Source organism: Apostichopus japonicus, chromosome 8, assembly GCF_037975245.1.
Source record: "Apostichopus japonicus isolate 1M-3 chromosome 8, ASM3797524v1, whole genome shotgun sequence".
Classification (NCBI taxonomy): domain Eukaryota; kingdom Metazoa; phylum Echinodermata; class Holothuroidea; order Aspidochirotida; family Stichopodidae; genus Apostichopus; species Apostichopus japonicus.
Window position 1 is genome coordinate 24,385,285 of NC_092568.1, and position 25,114 is coordinate 24,410,398.

Genomic DNA, 25,114 nt, shown 5'->3' on the forward strand with positions numbered 1-25,114 from the left:
TTATTGTTATCCTCCAATATGAGACTTCATTATTTCTTCTCCTCCTCATTGGGGGTGAATTTTTTTTCATCAAAGATATATGAATTAATAATCCAAGAGACCACGGTGGTGATGATGTTGATGATGATGGAATATGCATTAGCTCATGTGATGTCAGCTGTGCTTACTGTTCAAAGGTTAAGTCTCAGGTTTACGTATATGTCGAAGATAACTTCAATGTGAATGTTAGTATTTGTTGAAACTCTGAAGTGTGTGCGTGTGAGGTTAGTATTTTGTGTGGTCTGTATCTGTGTATATTTTGATGATATCGAGCAATTCTTGATCAAACGATCATAGTTCTGTCTAGCGTACCGATTTATTTCACCTGACGAAAGTAAAGTAGTAAATGGTCGTTCATGATTCCAGTGAATGTGGACTTTGAACTGATTTGTGCTTCGCAGTTTTGTCAACAGTGTAGTTAATCATGGGATTAATGAAAATCAAATATTTACTTCGCTCCTCGCTTACCTGTCTCCTCACAACCTTAGCACCTCATTCTACCGTGCCTATAAAGTCCTGGTAAATAAATAACACTGTGCGCCCTCTATGACCGGACCCCCCTTCCGGTCCCTCCTCCTTTTTCATTCTACCATTCCAAGTGCCTACACGCATATTTTTCTTGTGGATAGTTTCCTTGGAAAATTGTCTTGGTTTTCTTCGACGATCGCCGGAAGTTTTTTAGCTTCGGATCTTTAGAAGTTTGACAGTCCTTTCCTGACCGATAAGTATCCTTTTTATCAAAAAGGGAGGGTTTTGGGGACTGTTTTCGTAGTGCGTTTCCTCCTCGGGTTGGTTTGCGGCGGGGTTAGCAGTTCCGCGAAACTGCCTAGGTTCCCGCCCTATTCCTCCCCACACTAAAGCGTGTTGTTGTTATTGTGTTTTCTTAGCTTGTTTACTAGCTTTCTTCCCCCCAATTAGTTTCTCTCGTCCCCCTTTTGGGGATTCATATTGCTCACTTATATTCACTCTTTTTCGTATGTATTTCTCGCTCTCTCATATTTGTTTCAGCTTGCATTTTCATGTTAGGCCACCCCGTAGCGTTACCTTGTTTACCGTTGCTAGGTTACGCTACGCTCCACCTAAGCCTAATTCCCTCCCTAGTTCTCCCCTCTTACGTTAAGCTTCTATTGTTGTTCATTTATCACTAAGAAGTAATCTTCCTTAATCCGGTTATTCAGCATGTCACGCAATCCATTGAAGTGCATCAACTGCTCTATGTTTCGCCCAGGCAGAGCCTGGGACGAACACGACCTTTGTCCAAAATGCAGATCCTGCACTCGACGAGACCCCTGCCTGGTGTGTATTAAGTTTACACCAGCTCAGTGGCAGGACATCGACCTGTGGCTTGAGGGCTTACGTAGCAAGCTCCAGGGAAGGCTGGACTCGATCCCGAGCGCAATCGGGGCGCCGGAGGTTCCAGGAATAACGGGAGATAGAGAGGAGGAGGGAGTAGTAGAGAGAGAGGTGGAGGAGAGTGGCCAGGAGAGGGCCGAAGGAGAGAAAGAGGTAGAGAGAGAGGAAAGAGAAAGAGAAAGAATTCCCCTAACGGCCCCGGCTACGTCCGGATCAGTTACGGCCAGAGGGAAGGGCAGGAGCAAAGGCAAGGCTCCTGCCAGGAAAAGACCTCCAAAGCAGAGGCACAGCTCGGCCGGGCTGGAGACTCCGTCTCAGTCCGGGCCGCAGCTAAACAGACCCACAGAGCGCGGCCCCCCGGCCGTGGGAGGCTCGGGTCCTAAAGAGAGAGCAACCGAGGGGACGCGGAGACGGAGCCGGTCCCGTTCCAGGGAGCCGGACAGGGAGCCGGAGAGGCGGGTTCCGACGGAGATCCCGGCCCGAGAAAGTAGGGAGAGAGAGTCCTCCCGCCGACCCAGAAGGGAGAGATCGGGGTCGCATACAAGATCCCCAAGACGTAGAGAGAGGAAGAGATACTCTCCAATCTCCGACGAGTCCTCGGACTCTTCCGACGATGGATACAGAAGATCCAAGAGGAGGCGCCGGTCCCCGAGACGGCGTCAGGAAGAGGAACCAGCTTGGCTTTCCAAACTCACCGGCCTGCTACGGCCCCTGCTGGAGCAAAGGACGTCCACGGTAGCCGACGTGGCACCGGGCCCTACCAGCCCCATATCGACCATGGCCCCGCAACCGGCCCCGGACGCTCTGAATTGCAGAGCGTCGGTGAATCTTTCCGGCTTGGAGGACGAAGGGGAGCCCATAGATCCAGATCCTCTCGACTACGATCCTATGGAGGACAGCTTTGGTCACAATTACGAACCGGAGGAAGCACCTGTGACAGGAGGAGCCCTCCCACAGGAGCTAATAACACGGGCGGCAGACATATTCAGACGACACCTGGGGTTCGAGGAACCCGAGACGCAACCGCAGAAGGCGGGCCGGGTATCAAAATTGACGGCGACCGGCGAAGCGTCATATAAGCCCAAAACTACCATACCAGTAGACGCAACCTGTTATGACAGATTTGAGGCCATTGCCAACAAGACCAAGTGGACGGCCTTCCCGGCCAGGGCAGATAGAGCGGTCAGGGTACCTGACAAGGCATGGAAGGATCTATTTAGATGCCCAACCATCCCCCAGGAGGCCAAGGAGAGATTAAAAGCCGAACAAGGGGCCTCATCCACACACGTGTTCAAGACCCCGGACCAGAGGAAGCTAGAAGAGCTCTTGGTAGAGGTGGACATGGCAGCCCGTTCGGGCATGAAGTTCGCATCGGTACTAATGCTATCAGCCGAAGTCCTTATGCGACACCACCAACAGCTCCCTGAGGACAGCAGCCAAGTATCCAGGGACGAAGCGGGCCAGCTCCTCCTGCTGCTGGGCCCCCTCGTCAGACTCGCGTACGATCAATTTGCAAGGGTCGCTACCAGGTCCGTAAAGGCCCGTAGACAAAACATCGTCTCCGCCATCCATTGGCCTTCGACGGAGGCGAAGGACAGAATGCTGGAACTACCAATCCTCGGGGAAGACCTTTTTGCGGGCTGCTTCCAAAAGAAACTGCAGGAAGAGGTGGCCCGAAGGGAGACTCTGGCCAAATCAGAATTCCGACCCCCACCTACCCAGAGAACCAGACCCTTCCGCCCGAGGGAGAGCAGAGCACCTAGGGGAACGAGAGCAGCACCCGCCAAATCTATGAGCAGAGGAGCTCTCAGAGGCCGAAGCCGGGGGGCAGCCTTCCGTCCGACCCGCCCCTGGGCCCCCAGAGGAGGCAGAGGCTCCACGTCGACCAGACGGGACAGTGACCGCTCCTCCAATCGACCAGCGTTCGCCGCCCAGCCCTAGGGGTGCCCACCTCACCGCGGCCATTCCGCCGGTGGGGGGGAGACTAACAAACTTCTCCCAGCAATGTGAATTTATTGGCGGGGACAAGTGGGTGTTGGACACAGTCAAACACGGGTACAAAATAGAATTCTCCTCCAGCCCACCTTTCGGGGGCGGAGGAAGGCAGACACTCACACCCACGGACCCCGTCAAACGCTTAGCCCTAGAAGGGGAAATTCTGGCCCTGCTGGCCAAGCAGGCAATTACAAGAGTTCCGGAAGAGACGGGACCACTCTTCTGGTCCTCCTTTTTTTCTGACCAAAAAACGGGACGGCACCTGGCGTCCCATTCTAAACCTAAAACCCCTGAACACAAAACACATCAGACCAAAACACTTCCGTATGGAGACCTTAAACTTAATATTACCCCTACTCAGAAAGGGCATGTGGGCGGCGACCGTAGACTTACGGGACGCCTACCTGCACATCTTGATACACAAAGAACACCGACGATTCCTAGCGTTCCGGTACGCAGAACAAGACTACCAGTTCCGGGCGCTCCCATTCGGCCTAGCCACGGCTCCCAGAACCTTCACGAGAGTCGCGGGAGCAGTAGTCGCCTACCTCAGAAAAAGAGGGGTCACCCTCTACGTATATCTAGACGACTGGTTGGTAGTAGGGAACAGTCTATCGGAAGCAACCAACAACGTCCACAAAACGCTCCAGACCCTTCAAGAACTGGGCTGGATCGTGAACCAGAAGAAATCACGGCTATCACCCTCCCAGACGATCCAGTTCCTCAGGGCCATACTGGACTTCACCACCGGGGTAGCCCGACCCTCAGAAGAAAGAGTCGCGGCAGTCAAGGCGACCACACAACAGATCTTGGCACACCGGGGGTCACCAACGGGGACATGGCTCCGGGCCCTGGGACTCATGGCCAGCCTCGTCGATATAGTGAGACTGTGCAGGCTACACATGCGACCTCTGCAACTGCACCTGCTGAGGTCCGCAGACCCTACAGACCCAGACAAAACAACGCTCATCTACAGGTCAGAGGAGGTCACACAACACTTTCGATGGTGGCTCGACCCAAACAACTGGAGTTCAGGGGTACCCTTTGCGATACAGCTACCAATGACATCGATAACGACGGACGCGTCACTGTCCGGATGGGGAGCTCACTGGAGCAATCGCACAGCATGGGGGACGTGGTCCCAAACAGAAACATCTCTCCACATCAACATCCTGGAGATGATGGCGGTCAAAAGAGCCCTGGAAGCTTTCAACGACCACGTACAGGGAACGATAACCACAATCTTCACCGACAACACGACAGTGGTGGCCTACATCAATCGGCAGGGGGGCACCCGCTCAGAGAGACTGTGCCGACTCGCGTGGGAGGTGATAACAGCGGCCGAGGACTCCGGCACGATCCTAAGGGCTTCCCACATCGCAGGCAAGCTCAACGTGATGGCGGACGCCCTATCCAGGGGGCATATAGACCCCAACGAATGGTCTCTGGAACAGGAGACTTGCGACAGAATCTTTTCGATCTTCGGCAGGCCCACGATAGACCTGTTCGCAACACACAAGAACAACAAACTCCAGACCCTCTGTTCCAGACGATTCCACCCCCTGGCCTACCACACGGATGCAATGTCCCTCTCCTGGGACCACATGGATGCGTACATCTTCCCGCCGCTATGTATGATCGGACAAGTCCTCAGGAAAATTCGGAACTCCAAGGGCAGGTTCACACTAATAGCCCCGTTCTGGCCTCGCAGACCCTGGTTCGCCGAGATCCCCCAACTCCTCATGGACGTCCCAGTGAGTCTACCGGACAAGCCCCACCTACTGTCCCAGAGACAGGGAACTCTCTCCCACCCAGACATCAAGGGGTTACAATTAGTTGCCTGGAGGCTGTCCGGTCTTCCCTACGACAGAGAGGCTTTTCAGAAGCAGCTGCCGCGATGGCAGCCGACGCTAGAAGGGGAACGACCGCAGCGACTTACGATTCCCGTCTGCGGAAGTTCGACCAATGGTGCCGACCGAGACAGATACTGCTGCCTGCTGCCTCTGTGACACAGATAGCCGAGTTCCTCCTCTCACTCTTTGGAGAAGGGAAACAAGTCTCCACTATCAGGAATTACAGGTCGGCCATCGCTGCCATCCACCAGGGCTTCCCAGATGGCTCCACACTGAGCAATAACCCGTACATTGCACAACTCATCAAAGGCATGGCGAATCGTCGCCCACAGATCAGACGGCTGGCCCCCTCCTGGGGACTCTCAGCAGTGTTACATGCCCTGGCAGGACCACCATACGAACCAATGGCTAACGCCTCCCTGGCTGCCCTCACAAAAAAGACACTCTTCCTCGTCGCAGTTGCGTCAGCAAGAAGGAGGAGTTGCCTCCACGCCCTATCCACCAAGCAGAATCACATCAGATTTGAGGGCCACGGGGTGAGGATGGTTCCAGACCCGTCATTTATTGCAAAGAACCAGACCTTGACCTTCTTGCCAGGAGACATTTTCATCCCAGAAATTAAGACCATGTCATCAGTAGCCGAGGACAAACGATGGTGTCCAGTCAGGGCACTGAAGTGGTACCTGAACAAGACAGAAAAGTTAAGACAATCAACTTCTCTCTTCATCATACCACGACCACCCTACGCAGCGGCCTCCAAAGACACTCTATCCAGGTGGCTAGTAGAGATCATACGCCCGTTCACATCGGGGACCTCCCGACCAAGGGCTCACGACGTCAGAGGGGTCGCGGCCTCTACAGCCCTATTCGCCGGCATCCCGGTAGAGGACATACTCAAAGCAGCAGCGTGGAAAACTCCAACTACGTTCGTCGCCTGCTACTTGACCGACACTTTACACGCCGAAGCGGCATTTGGTAGCGCGGTGATGCGAGGTCCGGTGGGTAACAGGTCCCACCCCTCGGGCCTCCCACCATCGGGCAGTGCCACTCGGTGCTAAGGTTGTGAGGAGACAGGTAAGCGAGGAGCGAAGTAAATATTCCAAAACTTACTGGTTTGGATATTTACGAGTGACGAGCTTACCTGTCTCCATTCCCGCCTCCCTCCCCCGAGAGGGTGGTGGGACACAGCCGGACGGAGGAGCGGTCGCTCGACTTGACTCATGACTCCGAGCTTCACACCAGATAGACAGAACCACCATCCACCAGAGAGCCATCGACTATGTGTATCGGTGAGTGTACCTATGTGTTTCCGTATGCGTTTGCGTACATAGTCTCCCACTTACGTTCTCACCTAAGTTGATCTAAGGGTAACAAGTGGCGGACCGTAAATCTTTAGGCTCCTTGTTAGTGTAAGGGGTAGTTCCGCCTGCAGGGTTCAGGAGAGTGTCCCCCCTTCCCGCTGCGCCGGGGAGGGTTACACTCCCCCCTGCTAAGAAGGCGTCAGTAAATTTTTTGTTAGGGGTTCACTTTGGGAAGTTAACTCGACGGGGGTCGTTGGGGGTGGCCAGACCTTGCCACCCCCACTCCCGTGTCCGTGAGGCCACTCTTTAGGAATGGTCTCATGAGAAAGGAGGAGGGACCGGAAGGGGGGTGCGGTCATAGAGGGCGCACAGTGTTATTTATTTACCAGGACTTTATAGGCACGGTAGAATGAGGTGCTAAGGTTGTGAGGAGACAGGTAAGCTCGTCACTCGTAAATATCCAAACCAGTAAGTTTTGGAATTTCTCCTAATTCCTAACTTTGTGTTTTTTAATTATTTAGAAAGGTAACTTGATGGATTTATATGGTGCTTTACCTCTTCTAAAAATTAACGTTCCCCTTCTTGATGGGATTAGCATGTTTGGTGTCTTAAACAATGAAAATGGAAGGCAGATATAGTCCTAAATCTCTTTGGTATTACCATTGGTATGCAACAGCATTGTTTGGCGGCATGCTTCCTCATTTGGCTTCTTTGTGGGTGAGGAGTTCAACTGTTTCCCCAGTAATAAAGTCTTCTTTCATTCCATCCAAGATGCTGACCAAACTTGGCGAGCTGCTTGAAATGAAAAATTCTTCCGTGTAAAACTTTCCATTAACTTACTGTTGGTGACTTCACTTCCTCCTGTCTATATATGAATCAATAAATATGATATATATCTCTGATTCATCAATCCATACTTTTGATATAGAAAAGATATTTCTGGAAAGAAACTGTCCATTTTCTTTTGCTTTGTTCAGTAAATTGCTAATGGGTATGTTAATGACAGGTTTACCTGTTTGCTTTTAAATGTTTATAAAGGGAACAGCTAAGTAGGGACAGTCCAATTTGAGTTCATATGTGTGCTGCTCTTGAGGAGTTCTCTATAAATAAAGAGGCAAGGGAACAGATGAAGAAAAAAGACTGTACATTATGATCTGAGTGCTTCCAAAAACAACAGGTAATTGAAAAATATCAGTGAGACGAGGTAAAAGGAAGTCAGAAGACAGGTATATGGTGCTGCGTCAATTGAGTAAACACCGGCACAATGAGTGGATGCCTAGTATGTGCTGTCAACATCAGGGCTTGGTGCAAAGTGATTTGTTTATGTGTTGTGAAATTGACGTGAAATTTGTGAAATGTCAAAGCACACTAAATACGAGTACGGATGAAAACAATTTTGTAAATCCGTTCAAGTTAACCTGGGACTTGTTCTTTGATTTTGAAGTTCATTTCAAAATCAGTCGATGTAATATATGTTGATTCTGTAATGGAAGTAACGTCACTCATTGGTATCGCCCAAAAAAGAAAGGTTGATATATCAGAGCAGTCATTTAATACACTTCTTGGTGTTCTCAATATTGCAAAGAACTAACAAACAATGTTGATTTCACACCTTTTTTTTTTTAATTTCAGAGACAAATTGAAAAGTCCAAAGTGACCACCCTGAGATGGGTGCCAGGGACGGAGCACATGTTCCTGGTGACGCATTTCAGCGGTAGCATGTACCTGTACAATGACGAGTTGGAACCGGTGTCCACCCCGCCAATCTATCAGATTCTTAAACAGGGAGAGGATTATGCTGTGTTAACCTGTAAGAGCAAAGTCCCAAGAAATCCTGTGCAGAGATGGGTAATCGGAGAGGGAGCCCTCCATGAGTTTGCATTCTCAAACGACACTAAATACGTAGCGACTGTATCCCACGATGGGTTTATGCGTGTGTTCCATTATGACTCCATGGAGAAATACGGCTCAATGAAGAGCTACTTTGGTGGCCTTCTATGTGTCTGTTGGAGCCCTGATGATAAGTACATTGTCGTTGGCGGCGAGGACGACCTCGTCTCCATTTGGTCCTTTCATGAAAAAAGAGTGGTCGGGCGGGGAAGGGGCCATAATTCATGGGTCAGCGTGGTCAGTTTTGATCCTTTCACCACAGAGGTTCTTCCTCACAACATGGACGTCTATGCCAGTGATGAGGACATCAGGATAGACAACCATCGCGATAGGTCTTTCAGCAGTCACTCCAGGACTTCAGTCCATAGTACGGGGGGAGATGGTACCCCGTCGGTGTCCTACAGGTTTGGTTCGGTAGGGCAGGACACCCAGTTGTGCCTTTGGGACTTTTCTGAGGATCAGCTACTTCGTTTTCAACCCAACAGGACAAGAACTAGTACCCAGATCTCTCAATCACCACAGTGCAATAATGTACCTCACAGTAAGGACTCCAATGCATCCTCCATGCACCCAGATGGAACCCAAACTCTCTCTAGTCGCCTTACCTCCCTATCACTCACGGACAAACCCAAGGACAAGAGCAAAAAAGACAGTATATCCAGAACGGCAAGGCAACAGTTCTTGAATAAAATGCACGAAACAATCATATGTATAGGCGCCAAGGCTATGGGGACCACCATGTGCCCAAAGCTGGATGACGTCTTTAGGTTAGAGCCATTAATCACAAAGAAAATTGCCTACGACAGGTTGACCACCCTCATCTTCAGAGAAGACTGTATAGTAACTGGCTGCCAGGAGGGTATCATCAACACTTGGGCAAGACCAGGGAAAGTGGTAAGCTCTATGTGATGATGTAAGCCAGAGTTGACGGGTAAGAAGGGAGGAGGGTGGGGATGGAGGTAGGGGTTAGAAGGAAGGAGGAGGTGGGGATGGAGGCAGGGGTTAGAAGGAAGGAGGAGGTGGGGATGGAGGCAGGGGTTAGAAGGAAGGAGGTGGGCATGGAGGTAGGGGTTAGAAGGAAGGAGGTGGGGAAGGAGGCAGGGGTTAGAAGGTAGGAGGTGGAGATGGACGTAGGGGTTAGAAGGAAGGAGGTGGGGATGGAGGTAGGGGTTAGAAGGAAGGAGGTGGGGAAGGAGGCAGGGGTTAGAAGGAAGGAAGTGGGGATGGAGACAGGGGTTAGAAGGATGGAGGTGGGGATGGAGGCAGGGATTAGAGTTATTAATAAACCCCACACCTTTACCTATCCTCATGAGAGAAGAAACTTTGGTACCTGTAGAGTACAACATTAGTTAAGTAGGTACACTGAATACTTAACAGTATGTAGTACTTCACTTTGATTTTTTGCTCAGGCAGCCTTGGTTAGACGATTAAGGGAAAATGAAACGTAAGCTACTCTTTCCGATGACGGTGCTAGGGTTTTAAAGCTTATGTTGATTACGGTCAATTTGTGGTACAAAGTAGACCCATTCATACACTGTATGTCACTCCAATGTTTATTTTCAATCATTTGCTGGAAGACAACTGAGCAACTATCATTCATTGCAACATTCTTCACAATCACAGTTGAAGCATATTTTTTTAGTTTGGCCACAACAATTTTTCTAGATGAAATTTTCTCAAGATAAAGACTAAGTTGATCAAACTGCAACGTGGAACATTTCCAAATTTTGGACTAGACCTTCACAACTTGAAATGATACTTAAAGATCTGCTTTATTGGCTCCAATTATAGCAGGCTATTGCTAGGAAAGTTTTGTGATTACGTAATTGACCTGCCACGGTCCTAAATCGACCTCAGGCTCTACAATTAGCCTGCATAGCTTCTTAACACCATTAGGCTCTTTAGTAAACACTGTGTGGAAATATGTTCATGTCTACAGTGTAGTTAATCATACAGCGTTTACACAAAGACCCTCATACAAGAAAAAATATGTGGCAGGCATTGCAGACTAATTGGTCAAAAGAGGTCATTTAACGAACAAGGCAGGTCGATTACGTAATCTCAATAAACTTTTCCATGATAGCGTGCTATAGTTGGGGTCTATACAGCTGACCTTTAATATAGTCATGATAGTGAACTGCATTGGTTTGGAAAATTGTTTAATCTAATAATATCATAAAAGAAAAACACCAAAATTGAACACAGAAAGAAAGAAAAACTGCTTTTAAAGCAGGATCAGCTTCTATATGGAAAAACAGACATATATGCCAATTCAAGGTCAAGATTTTAATTTATTTGCCTGGTTAAGAACACAATTAGCTATGAGAAATGTCAATTTGCATCAAAGAAAACAAGACAAGTATATCTCTCTACACAAGGCTAATGTTTCTCTCAGTCAATAGTTCTAAGGGATGAATTGGTGAGGTTTCTTATTTGCAAGCTTCTCTTGCCCTTTCCTAAATTGCATGCTTTAATACGGTCACTTTATCTGCTTGTCCTCATGCTGTCCTACTCGCCTAGTCTCTGTCCATGCTCTAGTCATTCACATGTAGTTATCATTCATGTAGTGTCGTAGGATTCCAGCAACTGGTAAGTAGGAAATCGATACATAGCTAGTCAAACTGGCCTACTAACCCTTCAAGTTGAATGGTTGTTTAGAAGAAGCACTCCCAAAAAAGGAAGTATGTGTTTTGAAGGATGCAAAGATGCCATATGGATTTTATGCGGTAATTCAAAGGTCACAAATTAGAAAGAAAAGGTGTTTTCGTTAGTCAGATGAGAATCTTAAAAAAATATTTATAATATGATGAGCTTGAACAATGAATTAATGCTTAGGATATCTTGGGAGAGGGAGGGAAGGAAAATGTTTTGAAGTAAATGTTTGAAGGAGATAATAAAAAATAGGGAAATATGGATGTCAAATACCAACCTTTTGAAACAAATAGTAAAAATTATGATTTTAAACTCGAGGTACCACAATTATTAATGATAAAATCTGCCCTATTTGTTAAGTTTACTATGAAAGGCCATTCTGTGGAAGAAATGTAAAATGTAATTTTTCTTCTCTTTTTATCAAAGTATGGAAAAAATACATTTGACGTCGAGAAAGGCATGACATCTTCATTTTTTGTCGGTCATTTTGACAATACCCATCCTTTGTTCTTTTAGGGGATGTCCCAGCATGCAGCTGCATCTGGTACAGTGGTCTAGTCCAGAAGATGGAATCGCTATGGTGAAGAGCAATCATAAAACACTCTTATGACTTTCAGCTGTAAAACAGTGTTCACCTTTGGCTGATGTGTGAATGTGAATAGCAGTAGCATTGTACACAGGTGCGAAAGCAGTGGCTTTCACACTCTGCACAGGGTCAACAGCGCCCTCAGTGCAGAGAGCGAGAGAGTATTCATAATATAACACTTTATGTCCTGGAAGGAGGTGTTTAAGATCTTGATTTTATACTGGGATCGGATCCCACGGTGTTTTATAGATATGAGAAACATTTCTGTCAAAAAGGATTTCAATCGAATTTGATAACGGTTCCTGCAGCCTTCTAAGCTGATTTAATGGTTTCCATAGATACCGGGGCTCTGTTAGATGAAGCAGATTTGTCAATGTTTGATGCAGCAGTAGTTCTGATGTGTATCCTGATGGATAGTTAAGGTCATTGTTAGAAGGATATTTATTTATCTGTAATAAGACGTCGTCCAGCCTGTGTGCCGTCAGATTATAAATTCCTGCTGTAGCAGCAGTTGTTGCTTCTGTCAGTGGTACATTAACCCTCAAAAAGAATTTCACCTGTAGGTTTGTGGTATGTCGGCAAATACATGACACAGTTCACTGCAATATCTACTACTTTATCAACCGTAGCTGTTACAAGAAGCAAAAGTTGTTCTATGTCAAATATCTGAAGGCTAAGTCTTTTTACCTTTCAGAGAGAAGCAGAAAGACTGTATTCTAACATCATCTCAGCCCTTGCTCTCACCCAATCTCTCTGATGATTTTAAAAGTTTTTTGAATCCTTGCTTGCATTTATTCCTGTTTCATGCCCTCACAACCATTAATTCATCATAGACTTCATTAGTCATCCTGGTACAGCAAATAAAAAATTAGTAATAATAATAATAATGCTTCTTCTTTCCATCATCATATCTTTCCATCATCATTATTGTGCATTTATAAAATGCATCTCAATACATGTATGAGCCAAGATGTAGGAAATTCCCTCAAATAGCTGAACCCTAATTGGCATCGTACAAAAAAAAAAAAGAAAAGGTTCTCTAATCTTTTCTATAGGTTTAATAACACTGTAACATTCATGAGGAATGGCTGGAAAAGAAAAATGCAACCATGGTTACAGAAGTAATTAAGAACAATTATGAAATTTCTCTTTATTAATATCTTTTATAAGTGGAAGTATTCTCATGATCCTACAACAAAGTTTGGATGGACTGTGCATACCCTCCAGAAAACTCTGCATATGTACTAAAAAGACAGATACAGAACTAAGCCTTTAAAGACTCACAGCAAAACAGAAGTTATTTGATATCCCAAACTCATCAGAATGGTTGAAACCTGTATTGTTATGGTTCACTCCTGATACCAAACAATCGGCTTTTATACTGGTCGGACCTAAAGCAGTAAGATAATTGGGTCTTGCACTCGAGTTGTGTATTTACTGGCTTTAAACTCCGATATGTCTCTTTAAAAAGCAAAGAATACTCAGTCTGACATCTCTAATGCTCCTTCAGTGACCACACATGATATGCTTTGACATATATGCTGGTAAATGGTCTGAAATAGTACCACACTTGGAATGATAGGAAGATTTTTTCTTTTAAAATGTAGCCCAGTGAAAGAAGTCTTACCAGTCTCATGGACAGTTTAGAAAAAAAATCTATGAAATCAGAACTGTTTCTTACTGCTGTAAAGTTCTTTGTGTGTAGGTTATATTCAATAGCTGTTTGCTCTCAGCCTGTTAAATCAAGACTAGAAAACAGAATGTTGTCATGTTGTTTTGTCTTATGGGGAGGTTATTTACATAAAAAAGGAAAGTGTTCTTTTGATAATGTCCACCTTTACCGGGGGTAGGTGGGGTGGGGGGGGGGGGAGATTACGAGGGAGATGGGGCAATGAGAGCTTCAATGTTGATTGAATTTCACGGTTTGTTTAAAGTAGCACAACATCTTGCTGAAAAATGGAATTAATCTATAGGTTTTTTGTATGCCCCTGTAGGTTCACAAATTTATCAAATCTATGTACGCTGTTTCTTAAGACTCTTATATTCTGTATTTCTGAATCTTTCGTAAACACCTCAAGGGTTGCCCTTTCACCATATTTTCCTTCATTTATTTTTGTCTTCTTTTTTCCTCATTGAGTTTAATTGGAAAATCCATTCAATTCAGTTTTATACCATCTGTCATTGTGTAATATTTGTTGTGAATTTGCTTAAATATATGATCAAATCAGCCTTGATTGTAGTCAAATAAAGAGATTGTATCGTTCATAGTTATAGCTTTCTATTTGCCAATCCATGCTTTAATTTGTAGAACTTATATTGAAAAATGATACAGTTATGTATTCAAAAGTATTTAGCAGCTACTTGGCAGACCATTAAAAATTGGTTACAGAATAAATTGGCAAATTAAACTAAGAAACACGTTTTGGCATTTCTTGCTCATTTCCTAACAAGTGATTACAAAGAAATACTTAATTTTCTTTGCAAATTTAGTTTTAAAAATGTGATGAATTGAGTGGTTCGATGGTCATTTTGTTCTAATCCATCCTCAGTCTTTCCCGAGCAGTCTCCAAGTAATAAAAGAGTATTTATATATCACCAAAAAGAAAAAAATATGAAGTCATATCCTTGCCAGTGGTCCCTGAATGCTTAGTCATATTGCTTTTTCTTTCTTTTCTATTAATAAATATATTGGTAAATATTCAAAAATAATAGAAGATGAGAAAGGGATGCCCCGTATTAAAAACATTAAGCAAATATCAAAAGGCTTTCTTCAAGTTTTGTACCTTTTAGCAATTCTACTAGAAACATATTGAGAGTGAAATTTTAGAGTTAAAAAGATTGGTTATATGCAAATGAAGTCTACTGAAAGTTATATCGTTGAATTCTTATCTATTCAGTCAATTACTGATTAGTGGTTGCTTGATACTATTGGTTTTTCACTGGTAGGGACTTCATCTACTGTATCAGTAGTAGGCACCAGGGGGTAGAAGACAGGTACATCGAGAGCCTGCTTTGGCCCTGGGCACAGTTAGGTCACCGGGTCCCCCTTTTTGAAGTCTTCATTTTTCTATTAAGTATATTATGAAAGTGAGAATTCATCATTCATTATCCCATATTTTCCCAGGATCCCTTATTGATCATGGGCCCCAGGGCTGTATACCCTGACCCCTCACCCCTCTTTGTCAGAAATGGTAGTATGCGAAGCACAGTAGTAATACAGATGTTAATCCTCACGGTCTTAATGTAACTAATATTAATGTCACTTTACTACAGCTTTGATAGCAAAGAATTAGAAAAAAAAGGAAAGTAAACTTGCTTACCTGCATATGCTACTCTGGTGTTTGAGGTATTTTGAATAAACCCATCATATGAATGTTATGGGGGTAGTTAAATGAACTTATTTTCTGTGTATCATTTCCCTCCGGTGTGTAAATGAACCAATGTTACCTGACTATAACTTGTGTATTTGAGTAAAACCCACCTTACTTGCATGAAACTCAAGATTATACTCGAATGTAGCATCAAAGTCTCCCACACATATCGTTGGTATGTGAAATCTCCTCATCTAGGATTCATAACCATGGCCATAGGTAAAATTGTATGTTGTTTTTGCTTTTTATGTACAAAAAGCACAAATTGGGTCATTCCATGATATAATAAAAGGAAGACTGTACGATGATACTACCAGCAGCTGCTAATTAATTTTATAACTAGGGGAAGTCAATAACAAATTAATTCCTTTCTTTTCCTTTTTCTTATTTTTACTTATGCAACACAAAAATATAATATTGGTCAAAGACCCACATTATTTGAAAGGTTTTATGATATTTGAATGTTCGGATCACCAAATTTTCAAAAGTAAACTTCATACAAGAGAATGTTTCCTTGAAGTGATCTATTGCCAATGTCACCTGTCTCTGTCTGTAGCTTGATCAATGGATTAAGACAAATTTAGTGCTGTCGATAAATACCGCTCTCGAAGATACTCAGTATTGATCAATATTGATGATCAGTATTGGCCGCAATGTGATCTTTCTAAAATATTCTAAGTTTTCATAAGTACTCTGCAGGTGGTTCTGTATCTTCAGGATACTACCAGACATTGAGGGTTGTTAAATTACACAGTTATATGTTTGATGAAAGGAGAGTACTATGAGAGTGGTAGTTAAATGCTTGGTAACGTTGCAAGATGAGTGGTGACCAATACTTTACTTTCAAGCATACTTGAGGCCAATACTGGTGACCTTTAACAACTACCCTTGAATTTGGAGTGTGGGTTCTTTTAGGTTTAGTTTGTTTTATATATGTTTATGTTATATTCATGTTTTTTTTATAATTAACAATACAGTTAAAGCAAGGTTTCAGCTGGTTCAAGATATATGAATTGAGTCTTTATGTTAAAACCACTTAGAATAATAAATATATTCAAAGTGATTTACATATCATTTGAATATACATTTCTGTAAAAGATCCTTTTATGTATAACTAAGTTGGTGGTAAAAATGTGTTGGTCTTAGATCAAAGTTTATGTTTGTTTTTTGTCTCAGTTTATCTTATAGTATAGTTCACACTCAGTGTCTGCAAAGAAGTTCCCTTTGGCCCTTGTGCTAAAGATTTTATGTAGCATCAGTTCTTTAAAGAGAATTGCATTGGACACATCACCATTATGGATCACTGTGGCTGCTTGAGGAGACAGGGCTTGGAGAGTGCACTAATGGTAACAGTTTGCTTTGCATGCCCAGGGTCTATCTTGATTGAATTTTGTGAAAGTGTTTTACCGATTTGAGAACATTGGTTTATCTGGGATGATCTACCTCATCGTTCAACTGCCGAAAAAATTGTTTGCCTCTTCTCTGCTAGAACCCTGTTATGTATATTTCACCTTATTCAGTTGGCAAGTTTCAATGGAGGGAGATGCATTGGAATGCACAACTTTTTCATGTGCAGGGAAATACTCTTTAACTGACAATGTATGAGTGGTACGAATAAATCAAATCTATAGTTTAATCCTTTCTATCCCTAAAACTCAAAATACTTTGTCAGCTGGATTATGTAGGATGATATGATGAATTCATCCAATTGAAAATTAAAAAATACATTAGCAAGAACCTATTCCCCCCTTCCTCCGAAAAAAAATATAAAATAAGCAAGGATCATTCAATATTTTTTCACTGAAAGTGGAGAGGGCGTTGAAATGAGAAAACAGTAAATGGTTTCCAGAGTACCCAAAAATTTTAATTCTTTATCAATATTGTACTTCCTTTCTATTTTTCAAATGCTTATAATTATTGCATCCGTCGTGACAGATCAACAATATGACCCTGTCAATGATGTGAGAGTTAAAAGATTCATCCATATGTTGTGTATATTAAATCGGAAAGATTTTGTAAATCTGCTTTTGATTATTACTGGAGAAAAAAAACTTTACGAATGGATTAAAAAATTGGGAAAAACTGCATCAAATGTTTTGCGTTATTATTTTGTGAAGACTTTTAAATACTGATGAAGTCAAAATGAATGTGTGACTGAACATTCTTTTACCTCATTCAATGTGTAAGAGTAGAAGTGTGATTTAGCATATGAACATTTTGCTGCCCAGCATTTTAATATAAATAATTGAAGTTGTTTAAAGGTAAGAATGTCAATGTCTATATCAAACACAACAGCCCAAGGGTAACTTATACCATCAACATACCAATCTTTCAAAAATGTTCACAAAGTTAATGGCCTTATTTTTCTCAACTACAAATGCACAGAATATTGTAATTTGTACAGGAGGTATCAGCATTTGTCCCAAATGATGGTTAATATGTAAAAAAGTTGCAAAATATCTTTGTATTTCATAGCAAATTAGTGAATTTTGGATCATGTTCCTCTATTTATAGTACATATTGTATTCCATGAAAACATGTTCAAAACTATGTTAGAAAGATGAGAAAGTAGAAATTGATTTAAATCTCTGTGATATATTTGAATTGCAGCTAATCCAATACATTTGGAGGAAGATACATCTCAATTGGTTACCTAATGTACTTGAGAATACACTTTTTTATTTTTTTTTTATTTCTGACCTGTACAAGCTTGATTAGTTCATAGAAAAATAATATAATAATCCCATTGTTCTCCCCAGGAAACTACCAAGATTGTAAATATTTTACAAAACACGATAAACACAACATATTTTTTACTATTATGGTACATGAGGTCCTAAGTTACAAATTAAAATGCCTCTGGCTTGGGATAATAATGATAGAGAGAGAGAAACTAAAGTAAACCAGGGCATTAAAAAATGGTCTGAAGATCTGAACAGAAATATAGAAATACAGAAGATTATCATTCATCATTACAGACATTTTATAAGAATCATAAAAGGATCTTCAAAGAACCTATACATTTTTATCCTCCCCTCCCCCACCTCCCCCCCCCCTTCAGTTAAAATGTCTTGAAAGTCATTCAAAAAGATGCATTCATTGGCAAGGACATGAATGAAATTGACACAGTATAAAATCATGGCATTCATTGGCTACTGTACAAAAGGCACTTCTCTGATTTTTGAAAATGACATGCAAATTTATGCAGAAGACAAATCACAAGTAACACCACAAAATTGGCTTGATAAGTTACGAAATAACATTTTCTCTTTGGATACTATCATTTAAAAGATATCACAAGAAAATTAATTCAAAAATTAATACACAGACAATAAGGGCATTCTGTTTCACTTGCTCATGCCTGCAATCTTCATAGTTCTAGAGAGAGGCATGTATGTAATGTTTGTTTTTAGGTTTTAAAAGTAAAATGGGACTTTTAACCTTAATAAGCACCTTTCATCAGACTGCAAGCCTTGAAAATTCAGGCCATTTACTGGCTAAACACAATCGGTTTAGCCATTTGCCAGTAGTTAAAATAATGCACTTGCAATTTTCTGCCAGTAGACATTGAGAATAGAAACATCAAATCAATACAGTAGCTGATGTGTAGAAGTTAGAACTTTAGAAAGTAGATTTTTATAAGCACTTTGCATTTGACAAAAAAGTGTCTAAAATTGTGAAATTCTAAGATCTGGACTGCTGTATTACAATAAAGGAGATTAGAAATAATTGATACTGATGAAATATCATGAGACAGTTTGGCTTCTAAGTGATGCGATATTCAACCAACCCCTGAGTTAATGGTAGAACTTCCTTTACAACTAAAATAAGAAGACTATGGGCATCTTTGATGATAACATCTTAGCACCCTACAAGTCATGGCAGTTTCAAAGAAACACAAATTTCACTAAAACAACCCAGATGGCTGGGTGGTTGTAGGTCTACCATCACATCAGGGTATCATTTGCTTAATACCACAGATTATCATCTGTTAAATGCGATGGCACCTTCCAGGATCGACGGGCAATTGCTTGCTGTTGGTATGATTTTATCTAGAATACAGATTAACAGTGGACAGTTTCAGAAATTTTGTAAAGTATTAAGTAGTTGAGCCGGTACAAGTATATGAAAATGATTTTAAGAATAGCGCTAAAATTGAATACGGGCAAACAGTTGCACAGTTCCATTTAAATTGAGGGCACGAATACATGGAAATGGAGGGATTTTCCAGAATACAACCACTTGAATGGCAGTTTATGTGATGTTTTTAATGATGTAGAAGGAATAAATTACTTACTCCTCCTCCTCATCATCAATGGGATCTTAAAGCTTTAACTTCTACATATGAGCGGTTGCTCATAGTACAAAGATACTTGTTATATATTTATGGTAACCTAAAGAACAATTACCTCACAATGTCAGACCTTCCACCAAATCATAAAGGTTACAAGTAAGACAGTACCCCCAACAACCCCCCCCTCCCCAACCCCACCCTTCTTCCCTCCTCCTCATCCTTGCTCTAAATACAAATATACAAACACGAATAAATATCTTATTAACATTGTGCTTGTTTTCTGTGTATGTGCAAACATCTAAATGTAACAGGATTTGGTCTGCATGTCATTGTAACACTTTAACATGACTGCAATACACTTCCTGCTAGATTCACCCTATACATAGTCTACATTCCATTTCATGTCTATTAATCCCAAAATTGTGCCAGAAAGCTGGTATATATAGAATAAACAGTTTATATTGACAAAAACGACATCACTACCCCATCATTTAATGAATAGTACACTAGGCTTTAATAGCTTAATATAAGCTTGTTGTTGTTATGTTGATGTTGATGTTGACATAGGCTATATGTTGGTACATGAATGACACTAATGCAACAAGCTAGTAATGAAGTTTGATGTTCATATATATTTCCACTGTGGAGGACACTTCACTGCCAGCACAATCAGATGTTATTTTGATGTGCTGGTAGGATATACCCAAACCTTCGTTTCTCCACATCCAGTTATACAACCTCTTCAATGGTATAAGAATAAGAACACTTTAACACTAACTCTTTTATTTGGCATATAGTTTGCTTTTTAAAATTCATCCAAAGTTAAAAATGCCATGAAATTGGTAACAATTTAAATATCATTTTAAATATAGGTTAAAATTTTGGTCCTTTGAAAAACATTTACACTTGCCTAAAAGAGGCTGATTTCATTGGTTGATATTAACATCATCTAAGAAACACTATAATAGATAAACAACCTACTAAAATAGTAAATTTAAAATTGTCAGTTGTTATGCTTGAATGTAACATTTCTCTCACAAAAATAGAAACGATAAATTGTCAACAGTTAAAACCAACGTCAGCCGCAATTAATAGGGAGAATAACTTCAAAAGATTCAACAAAAACTACTAACTTTAAGCGACATTCTGAATGCTATCTTAATAACTTGACAGCTGAATAATGGTTGGTTAACTTTTTCCTCTGATCTCAATATTCTGACCATATGATCTGAGATGGCAAAGTGACCAAACCAGCACCTTTGTAAATTGGAGTTCCTGACATCATGGAAAATTAAACTCCAATAAAATGCTTCATTTGGCCGCATTTCTCACATCGATACAGAGTTATTTCACTGGTCAGTATTATTAACACTCAGCCATGTTAAGGGTCATCAACCACAGTAGTACACAGAACAAACTTTTTCATCTGGTAATGTTTGATAGTTCTATATATATATATATATGACAATTGCCCAATTCTTCCTTCGAGTTACTGCAATGAATACAAGGACAAAAGAGGCTGTGTGAGAAGTGATCGCTCAACGATGCTATAGTATATAAAGATAATATAAGAGAGTTACATACTAAATAATACAGAAGAATTGTGAATGCTGGCAGCTCTTGTAAGAGGAAAGGATACTTTTGAACCAGACAATTGATATCAACTACCAACAGGCATTGAAGGTGTACAATGTGTAATATTTGCATGGTCAGCTCTTGTGAGGCTCTTGAATTCACTGGCAGTACTAACCTCCAAAAGAGAGAAAAACAATACCCAACAAACCCAAAGAGGATATTACAACTGAGTTGTGTGGCTACGGTGTTACAAATTCCTCATTATGTGCAATAGGCAACAGTGGTGTGTAAATATATGAAACTTGTACAGTATTAAACTATTTACAATATCCATGCGGTGGTCTGGCTGGGCTCACGGGAGTATGGGCGCCCATTTTGGCGGAGGACAAACCGAGCCACGTACCCATCACAGTCTTATCCACTTGATGGGAACCCACTGGGGTTCCGTCTGTATCCTCTGAATCTCTGTGGTAAGGTCTCTGTAGGCACGTTCATGATCATAATGGATGATAACGCAGTCAAAGTAATGCCCATACACGTCCTCCATGGAACGACCCATCTCAATAATGTTCCTCAATTCTTCCTCCTGAAGGGAAAGAGTCAAGAAACCAAAACTTTGCAATCAACTACCTATTGTGCATTGTGTGAAACAACAAAATCAGTCAATGTTAACCTTCACAGTAAGTTTGCTAAACCAGAACAAACCATCATCCCATTTCCTTAGGTTGTCGATTAACCATAAATAATGTCAACATACCTATTGGACTCTGGTACTTTTAGAAACCATTTTCAAAGTGAACCTTTTAATAGTTTGCTACTTTATATGGTGGAGGTCAAACAGAGATACAAAGATATATAGCAGGTTTAAACAAGATAAACGGGGGTCAAAATCTAAAAACTGTGTAAATATAACTCAACAAGCAAGCACTGGTCAGGTTAAGCAACAACCAATGGCTGCATAAGGGTAAACGCGACACTGATGGTTAGAGATCTCTTTCAGGATGAAAGGAGATCCTATCTTCGATAAAGGTCACTTTGAGATCAACAGAGGGCAAAATATGAAGATTTTGTTACATTCAAATGAAGAAAAGTCAAAATTTGTTGTTATGCACTTCATCAGAAGTATATGCAAGCAACCAAGTCAAGTGTTATGTGAAAGTCTTTAAGTGCTACAAAGATTTTGTACATGATGACCAAAATACTGTAGCTACTTAAAGCTGCAATACTCCAGGTGCTGAATGCATGGATCTTTAAATGTGAAAATGTTAACGGTTGTTATTATGACATCTTACAAAAATGACATCTACAAAATTTTGTTTAATTTTTTGGAGACAAAAACCTTGATAAACACATTTGTGTCGTTTGTATTTGACAGAAGCATAACTACCAGATACTTGCATGGTGTATAAATTGATGGCAGTGGTGGTTAATTTCTCACCAATTTTCCAATCAAATGGTTACTTTTCTACATTATTTGTGTGACCCAATGTAATATCTGTCCAGAACTTTGTTAAATTTTCCAAGTAGTTTATAAAACTTGGCATAGCTACATAGTACATGTTCTCATTTGACACTGTCATCAGTTCAGATTACTTCTTAGCCTGATCCCTGACGGTGAATGAAACCTCGATTCCTTCTTTAATGAGTAAATGATGACTATGGAGAGAGTTGTCAGGGGGAGTCATTGTACTTAATAGGATTCAATCTCTTCAGTGCAACATACCGCCCTCAATACATTTAATGTCTACATTAGTCAGAAACTTTCCATTACTGTCCTTCATTTGTATCTAGGACTGTTGAGCTTACCTTCAAATGTTCACCAGCATCAGTCCTCTGTTGTCTCAACCGATCCAAGGACGGTGGCGCGATGAAGATGTAATATGGATGAAGATCAGAATTCTTGATAATCCTCAAGAACTACTCAGATCAAAAGAAAGAAAAGCAGATTTGAAAACTCTCTGATGAGATGGATGCATACAATACAGGAAATAATAGGAATCAAACCATATAATAGAGAGATACATGCAACACAAAACCAGTGCAAGCAACTTAACTGTAAATATCCCAAGCAGCTGGTAGTTTAATATCAGTGTCAGCTATATATATATATATATATATATTTATATTTATATATATTTATATATATATATATATATATATATATTTATATTTATATATATTTATATATTTATATATATATATATATATATTTATATTTATATATATTTATATATATATATATATATATATATATATATATATATATATTTATATTTATATATATTTATATATATATATATATATATATATATATATATATATATATATATATATATATATATATGCTATAGATGTAATGTGCCATTGTATATATTTGTTTTACAGATACTTCATGCAAACCTAAACACATGCAGTTCCCATAATGTTTTACACTGATAATTACTCCAACACGATGACAGAGATGCTTAAAATCATTGGAGGACAGCAACACACACGCAAGATATTGAGGGAGCAGGTTAAATGACCCATTTCCAAATAGGATGGCCACGATCCTGTCATACTTGACATGTTCTCTCTTAACTACTAAATCACCCTTGAAAACAAGGCAGTTGTACATATTGTGATATACAAGTATGACTACCCATCTCTTTATTTTTGCAGAATATTTTGCTTGAGAGTTATTATCGGATCCATTAATGATCATTAAATGACTCTCCCTATTGAATACTGTAAGCTCATGTCAGCAGCTAGTAGAGTGACCACAGAGAGGGTTCCTCACTGACGTAATAGAAGATGCCATAGCGTCATAGGAACATTAATGATCATTAAATGATTCTCCCTATTGAATACTGTAAGCTCATGTCAGCAGCTAGTAGAGTGACCACAGAGAGGGTTCCTCACTGACGTAATAGAAGATGCCATAGGGTCATAGGAACATTAATGATCATTAAATGATTCTCCCTATTGAATACTGTAAGCTCATGTCAGCTGCTAGTAGAGTTACCACAGAGAGGATTCCTCATTGACGTAATAGAAGATGCCATAGGGTCATAAGAACATTAACTTCACTAACCAATCAGAATCAGTTATAGTGTACAATATGTATCACTGAATATTCAGAAAGATTTTGAATGGAAGAAAAGAAAGACACTCCTCTGGCAATATCATGAGCAGCAAAAAATAGAGAGGTGATAAACTGACCAATCAGGTGCAGGGAAAAGACACTTAACCACATCAAAAGCAGTAAGAGAATAGAAAGATTTACCAATCAATTAATCAGGAGAAGAAGTAAGAGAATAGACAGATATCTAACTGAACAATCAGAAGCAAAATGGAATACAAGGATAATTGATCAATCGAGAGAATTAAGGAAAGAGCCATTATAATTTGTCTGACCAATAAGGAGTAGAATAGAACAGATACATGCATTATTAACCAATCACAAATAGCTACAGAGTTTGAAGATACCTCCTTGACCAATCAGAGACTGTATAAAAAGTTTCTGAATAATGTGTCAGGTAGGCAAATACAGATGATAATGCAGCCCTGTCTGTTGTTCAGTTTGTAGCAAGTGATGGATGTACTATGCCATGCATTTTTTCACTTCAATGAAAACATCCTTACACCGAACCTCTCATGTTTTCTCTTCCTCATGCATCTTATATATCTTTCAAATCACCCAAAAGACTTTCGAAAGCAGTGATAAATTGAAAGCATATTTTCAAAGCTTTTTTTTATTTTTTATAAATGAAGCATGCTCAATATTTCTTTCAATTTTTTCACTTACAATGATCTTTAATTTAAATGATATTGCCAGAATCTTTGCATTGGTGGTACCCTAACAGTAATGCACACACAAGCTAAATTAATACATTCTTTCCTCTATGAATGGTGTAGTCTATGTGATAGATGTATAATTTATTAGGTCATATTCAACTCAATTTTACATTTAGCAGGAATTTCCCCCTTCCTTGACAATGAAGTATTTTCCATTAAACAGAATCATGTGACAATTAGTTTAGACCTAGTTTCCTCTGTCAGAAAAGAGTTTTTAGAAGTGTTGATTTTTTCGATTTGTGAAGGGATTCCACTGTGACACTCAACAAAGTAACATGTGTGTTTGTGCAGATGTCATTTTGCATTGCAAATAATACATTAAAAGCTACCAAATGATACAGTCCATACATGCATTAACTTAAAGCAAT

The 25,114-nt window shown here is 40.9% G+C and overlaps 3 protein-coding genes across 8 annotated transcripts in view; 2 read left to right on the forward strand and 1 right to left on the reverse strand.

Moving 5' to 3' along the window:
• The window catches only part of LOC139971169 (WD repeat-containing protein 20-like), a 34,202-nt gene extending 14,937 nt beyond the window's left edge, over nt 1–19,265 (forward strand). Inside the window, exons 3-4 of one of the 3 annotated variants that reach the window (XM_071977410.1) lie at nt 8,174–9,362; nt 9,650–19,265. In XM_071977410.1, coding sequence (XP_071833511.1) covers nt 8,174–9,340 — 1,167 coding nt within the window. In that variant the 3' untranslated portion in view covers nt 9,341–9,362; nt 9,650–19,265. Of the gene's footprint in view, nt 1–8,173; nt 9,363–9,449; nt 9,474–9,649 lie in introns of those variants that run through there. The other 2 variants (XM_071977409.1, XM_071977411.1) reach the window with 2 other exon arrangements.
• On the forward strand, nt 484–3,706 carry LOC139971161 (uncharacterized). The gene is made up of 2 exons (XM_071977399.1): nt 484–764; nt 1,218–3,706. Exon 2 carries the CDS (start codon nt 1,219–1,221, stop codon nt 3,331–3,333), a length of 2,115 nt encoding a protein of 704 aa, XP_071833500.1. The 5' UTR covers nt 484–764; nt 1,218; the 3' UTR covers nt 3,334–3,706.
• LOC139971154 (protein PALS1-like) overlaps nt 18,661–25,114 on the reverse strand; it is a 76,701-nt gene continuing 70,247 nt past the window's right edge. For all 4 annotated transcript variants that reach the window (XM_071977383.1, XM_071977385.1, XM_071977384.1 and 1 more), the window contains 2 exons: nt 22,716–22,826; nt 18,661–21,495 (listed from right to left, as the gene is read on the reverse strand). In XM_071977383.1, the coding sequence (XP_071833484.1) occupies nt 21,316–21,495; nt 22,716–22,826 (291 nt within the window). In that variant the 3' untranslated portion in view covers nt 18,661–21,315. The remainder of the gene's footprint in view (nt 21,496–22,715; nt 22,827–25,114) is intronic.

What these genes read in the sequence shown, in the direction of transcription:
- LOC139971161 (XM_071977399.1), top strand. Translation starts at nt 1,219, where the DNA reads ATGTCACGCAATCCATTGAAGTGCATCAACTGCTCTATGTTTCGCCCA.